At 59.3% G+C, this 5,760-nt stretch overlaps 1 protein-coding gene across 1 annotated transcript; it reads left to right on the top strand.

Annotated features, from left to right (window-relative positions):
- Positions 1 to 1,891: 1,891 nt before the first annotated feature.
- Positions 1,892 to 2,595, top strand: HES5 (hes family bHLH transcription factor 5). Its single transcript, XM_007945435.1, has 3 exons — positions 1,892 to 1,945; positions 2,054 to 2,219; positions 2,324 to 2,595. Exons 1-3 carry the CDS (start codon positions 1,892 to 1,894, stop codon positions 2,593 to 2,595), a joined length of 492 nt encoding a protein of 163 aa, XP_007943626.1.
- Positions 2,596 to 5,760: the final 3,165 nt, after the last annotated feature.

The raw sequence follows: 5,760 nt of genomic DNA, 5'->3' as shown, positions 1-5,760 counted from the left end.
TGGCTGTGGGTTACTGACAAGACCAAGCCCTTATTTGTTGTTGTTAGTTGTTCTTGAGTCAACTCTGACTCATAGTGACCCCATGTGTGCAGAATAGAACTGCTCCATAGGGTTTTCAAGGCCATGACCTTGAACCAGATTGCCAGGCCTGTCTTCCAAGGTGTCTCTGGGTGGGTTCAGCTAATAGTTGAGCATACAACCTTTCAGGGGTCCAGCACATAATTGTTTCCATCATACAATTCCCAGCCACAGGTGGTCAAGGCTACAGTCTATAGAACTGTGCCTCTGGATTTTAACTCTGGCTAAAGTGCCCAATGCCAGCCCCTGGTCCCAGGGGCTCCAGGCCCTGCTTACCCCTGGAACCTGGCTGGGTCCCACCTGCCCCTTCTCTATATGGTGCTGGGGGAATGGGGGTAGGGTGGTGGGGCTAGAGTGCAGCCCAACTCACACTCATTCTCTCAGTCCCTGCAGCCTGCAGGGATCAGAAGGAAGGGACTGTTTTGGGTAGAGGGGGCTCCCAGCAGGCCCTCCCCAAAGGGCCAGGGTTGGAGCTGGTGGTATGATGCAGCCACTGGCTCTCAGCCACTGGCCCTCAGCTGGCTGGTCAAGTACTGGAATTGTCACATTGCCTACTGGGTCCCTACAGAGCCAGTCTGGGTTGGTACCACATCCATGTGGACCCTAGGCCTGCCCTGCTCAGGCCCTCCTGGTGTACTCCTGATGCCCCTCTGGCGAGATGCCTGAGAAAAGGAGACCCCAGAAGTGCCCACTGGGTTGTGCAGAATGGTGATGGGAGTGGGGGCAGGGAGCTGTGGCCTCCCACCAGTCAGCTGAGCCCTGAGAGCCTTCTCTCAGCTCAGAGGCTCACCTGGGCCCCAGGCAGGTGTCCCTAGCCCACACTGGGGTGAGGCCAGCAGAGAGACCATTCAGTTGCCTGAGATGCCCCCAGACTCTAAGGGAGCTGTTCTGGACCAAGTATGTCCAGAGCTGTGAGCCTCTGCACGCAGAACAGGCATGGCTGGACTCCCAGCCAGATGGGGTGGTGTGAGGCCCAAGCACCTCAATGCCTGTCAGCTGCTCTGGGAGGCTGCATAAGTGCCAGGCTCCACGTTGGGCACTCTGGCTCCCTGAAGAGCACTAAACCCCAGCCAGGGAGGCAGGCTGCCAGTTTTCCAGCCTTGGGAGAGGTCACGTATCCCAGGAGACACAGCCAGGGGACTTGCAACACAGCCGCCAGACCTCATCCTAGGAGCCAGGGTCTCTCCTTCACCACATCCACCTATGGGCCAAGTGACAGGACGCCTAGCCAGGAGACATTTGGCCCCTATGTCCCCTCCCAGCTGGGCATGGGTCCCTGTCAGGGAGAGTTCAAAAGCTTCTGGAAGCCTCTGCACTTGTTAATTCCAAAGCCTGTCCCTTATCCTCGCTTGTGGCCTCTGCCAGTGGGGGAACAACATCCCCAGGCCAGGAGGAGGGGAGGGGTAGGGAGGGGCTGTTTCTTCCTGCCCTGCACATCGCCCCCCCTCCAGAGTCCCTGCAGCCTGGGAAAAGGCAGCATATTGAGCCTCGGGTCTCAGCATCAGGCCCGGGATGCTAATGAGGGAGAACGTGTTCCCACAGCCTGGACATTGTGCCGCGCGGCCCACCTGCTCCTCAGGGAGCGCCCATTGTGCCCGCGCCAATTCACAAGCAATTTAGCGTGCGCTAATGGGCCGGCGCCTTTGTGCGGCCCGCGCTGCCATTGGCCACCGAGCGTGGGAACAGCCGCGGCGCCCGGGCCCCATGCCCCGGCCGCGCCCGCGCCTATATCAGGCGGCTCGCGCCCAGCCCAGCTAGCGCCTGGCCCGCCGCCTCCGCCCGCGCCCGCTCCCGCTCCTCCGCGCCCGCCGGCATGGCCCCCAGCACCGTGGCCGTGGAGCTGCTCAGCCCCAAGGAGAAAAACCGAGTAAGTGCCAGCCCCGTGGTTTCCGCGCCGCGAGGTCTTTCCCTGAGCGGTCTCCCCTGGCCCACCGGCCCCCAGGTCCGCTCCCTCTGACGTCCTCTCCTCCCACAGCTGCGCAAGCCGGTGGTGGAGAAGATGCGCCGAGACCGCATCAACAGCAGTATCGAGCAGCTGAAGCTGTTGCTGGAGCAGGAGTTCGCGCGGCACCAGCCCAACTCTAAGCTCGAGAAGGCTGACATCCTGGAGATGGCCGTCAGCTACCTGAAGCACAGCAAAGGTGAGCGCGCAGCCCGCCCTCCTGGTCCCTGGATTCTCGCGCCCCGTGTCCCTGCTTCCCGCCCTCCAACACCCGCCGCCTGCTCACCGCCTGTCTCCCCGCAGCCTTTGCCGCCGCCGCCGTTGGCCCCAAGAGCCTGCACCAAGACTACAGCGAGGGCTACTCGTGGTGCCTGCAGGAGGCCGTGCAGTTCCTGACGCTGCACGCGGCCAGCGACACGCACATGAAGTTACTCTACCACTTCCAGCGGCCCCCTGCTGGGCCAGTCGCGCCAAAGGAAGCCCCTGCGAACAGCGCGGCTGCCCCGCTAGCGCTTACCTCCGCCAAAGCCGCCACCCCACGACAACCTGCCAGCGGCCTCTGGCGGCCCTGGTGACCTGGACGCCCAGGACCAGAGGGCGAGCTGAATCGTTCCTCTCCCGAGTAGGGAAGTGCCTTCCCATCCCCTCGGTCCAGCTTGGACACCTCTCCAGAGGGTTTCCTCCCTGGCTGGCAGGCCAGCAGGGGAACCATTCTCAGAGAATGTGTGCGGCCCTTGTCATTTTATGACCATCAGGGCCCATCTTCTGTGGAGAGAGCTGCAGTGAGCCGGCGTCTGACCCCAAGGGGTCGTTCTGTGTTTGCATTTCAGCAAGTGACTTCCGGGAAGTTCCGGCCACAAGCCGGGGTCTATGATATTTGTAGGCATTGGGGCTGGCAGTAGAGGACTTTCTTCAGGCCCATGGCTGTGGGCGTGCCCCTGGCGGTGGTGCAGTGGGCGCATCTTGCCTTTTGTGAAGGCGAACTCAGAGTGCATCCTCATAGGAGAGCCGGTAGCAGCCTGAGGGCACAGAAGAGCTGTGTGGTGGTGCCTTTACTGAAAGGTCGCTGCATGTGCTCAGCTGTCCAGTCAGGGCTCATAGTGGGCTGTTTGGGGTGGGTGGGTCCCCACTACAATCCTTAAAGGATTCCTTGGTGTGGGTGCGCGTGGGTGCAACGTCTGTACTCAGTATTTGAACTCTGTCATGCGGACTGCTCTGCAGGCTTTTAATAAAATCTGACTGTTGAGTCCTCATCTCCTCTGGTACCTTACAAGGGCGTCCTTGGCCTGCACGGCAATGGGGGGGATTGGCAAGGGTGGAGGCAGGGATGAAGGCAGGGGTGAAGGAGAGTAAGCATCGCTAGGGTGTACAACCACAGTAGTGAATCTGCTTAGTAGTGACCCTCTGGCTTCTGGAAGAATGTCTGGGTCCTGGCCTGGGAAGGAGGGGAGGCACAGGGAGGGAAGGGGGCCACAGAGAGGAAGAAGAGAGGGAAAGAGAGAAGAGCTGGAAATGAGGCAAAGAGGAGGCAGGGGAGAAACTGGTAAGGAGGTGAGGAAGGAGGGGGGAGCAGGAAAAGAGGTGAAGTAGGAGAGAGAAGGAAGGAAGGGAGAGAGGGGAGGGGCAGGCTGGAAGGAGAGGGACCTTGTAGACTGCATTCCCTTCTGTGTAAGAGGGGAAGCCAGGCTGGAGACCTGGGTTCCAGCCCCAGGGCTTTCACTAACTCCCTACAGTTGGGGGTGGGGACATAGTGAGAGGTAAGGGCCAACCCTTCCTACTCTTTGGCTGGGGACCTATAGTCTCTTGCCCGCACCTTGCTGCAGTCAAAGTCGACTTGGCTAGGCCAAACAAACAGGAGGAAATGTTTCCAGCCCCTGCCCCTCCCCTGCAGCCTGCAGCCACCTGAAGCCCTGGCAGGAGCTCCTGGAGGCACCTGTCTGGCTAATCCCCAGTTATCTACCCTGTCCTCCCAGCCACTTGCCAGGCTGTAAGAGGCAGTGCTGGTGGTGACTCTGCCAGGGCTGATCTTTTGCTGAAAGGGCATCTATTTTTAGGCAGGCTCCAGGGTGTTGGTTGAGCTTGCAAGAACCTAGAACCTCAGTGCCTAGGTGGCCAGGCCCAGGCTCCCTGAGGGGTGAAATCCTCGGAAGGAAGGTTGGGCAATCTACTTCCGTGTGATATCGCCTCGGAAACCCAAGGAGGGGTCGCTATGAGTCGTGTCCAACTCGACGGCATGTAACAACAACAAGAACAGGAGAGGCAAAGAGCAGAAAGGAGAGCCTGGGACCCAGAGACTCTCAGACACTTTGTGATGGCGAGTGGGGCAGCACGAGTCCCAGCCCTCTCAGCAATCCCTCCTCTGCCTTCTGCCTTTTCTGGCTCATTCTACAGGGCACCGTCTCCAGGTCAGCCAGGGCCTGCCAGTGACCCTCTCCAGTCACTGCTGAGCCTTGGATGTGGTGGGCAGGGGACGGGACAGGCTTGCTACAGGCACGTGGCTCCATCGTGACTAAGAGTAGCACCACTGCCTTTGTGGAGTGGAGCTTACCCATGGCCCACCCTGCTGGCTGGCCAGGCAGAGATGCTGGGTCTCCTGCTAGCCCCTCTCAGCAGCAGACCCTTCTCCACTGGGGCCACTCCTAGGTAAGCTCCACCCAGGGAAGCAAAGCCATCCCACTAGAAGGCAGCAGGCAATGTCATCACCTCTTTGCAGCCCTGCCTGATAAGCCCTGAAACCCTGCACAGGGCTCTGCATTCTGCTCTTGGCCTGCTTTAGCTCCTTCAGGGCTCTCAGGGACCTATCTGGCAGCTGGTGGTACTCACAGTTTGCAGACAGAAAAGCTGAGGTCCAGAGGCACACAGCAATGACCAGTATCACAACTGAGGGACAGGATCTGTCTGCCTCCGAGCCAGACTCTTTCCCAAAGTGCCAGTCCGTCTGAGGGGCTTGCCTTGGAAGCTGCCTCTAGCACTTCCTGTGTCCCTGCTCTGGTTGGGTCTTAGGCCTCAGCTTGTACCCTGCAAACTCCTAGCGCCACCTCTCTCTCTCTCACACACACACACTCACACACACACACTCCTCCCTACTTGTTGGAAAGCGCCTCCTCCAGGCAGATTCCCCCCCACAGTGCCTTGGGCCCCTCGGGCCCTGCTTCTCCTGCATTCTCTGTTCCCCACCAGCAGATTGCTTGTCTTCTCTAGCTGAGGGTCTGTGTCCCAGGCCTGTCTCCATCTGGAGTGTGGGCTCCTTGAGGGTAAAGTCCCCTCCTCCTCTCTGTTTGCATGGAGCTTCTAGCATTGAACATAACGTGGACGGTGGGTCACCCTATCACAGACCACATTACATGAACCCTCATGTGCAGGAGCCTAGGTTACAGCCCGTACTCAATGGGCTAAGACATAAAAAATCTGCAAGTGCCATTGCCTGTCTGGAAGTGGGAAGGCCACCTGCCCTGCCTTTTCAGCACTAGCTTAGAGGACCCGAGTTAAGCATCTGGCCAGCTCAAGGGGGAAAAAAAAAAAATCTCACAACACAGACCAGATGTTTAATGCCACGAGCCTTCCCGCTCATTCCGACCCCTCCCCAGAGCCACCCCTGTCTGCTCCAGAGACCAAGAGGGAGGAGGCAGGAGGGCGGGGCGGGTACCTCATTAGCATAATAAATGCAGAGGAGGTGTTTAGCAGTCAAATATATGCGCATATATCTCCATGGCTGATGAGACTGGCTGGGCACATTCAAA

The sequence above is a fragment of the Orycteropus afer genome, unplaced genomic scaffold, assembly GCF_000298275.1.
Source record: "Orycteropus afer afer isolate SDZICR_OR568_19922 unplaced genomic scaffold, OryAfe1.0 scaffold00136, whole genome shotgun sequence".
NCBI classification, from domain to species: Eukaryota; Metazoa; Chordata; class Mammalia; order Tubulidentata; family Orycteropodidae; genus Orycteropus; species Orycteropus afer.
This window is presented reverse-complemented; position numbering and strand designations above follow the sequence as displayed.

Bases quoted from the DNA above. Each gene is read 5' to 3' on its own strand.
- HES5 (XM_007945435.1), top strand. From the start codon at position 1,892: ATGGCCCCCAGCACCGTGGCCGTGGAGCTGCTCAGCCCCAAGGAGAAA. The intron at 1,946-2,053 runs GTAAGTGCCAGC...CTCCTCCCACAG, and splicing joins GCCCCAAGGAGAAAAACCGA to CTGCGCAAGCCGGTGGTGGA. The intron at 2,220-2,323 runs GTGAGCGCGCAG...GTCTCCCCGCAG, and splicing joins CTACCTGAAGCACAGCAAAG to CCTTTGCCGCCGCCGCCGTT.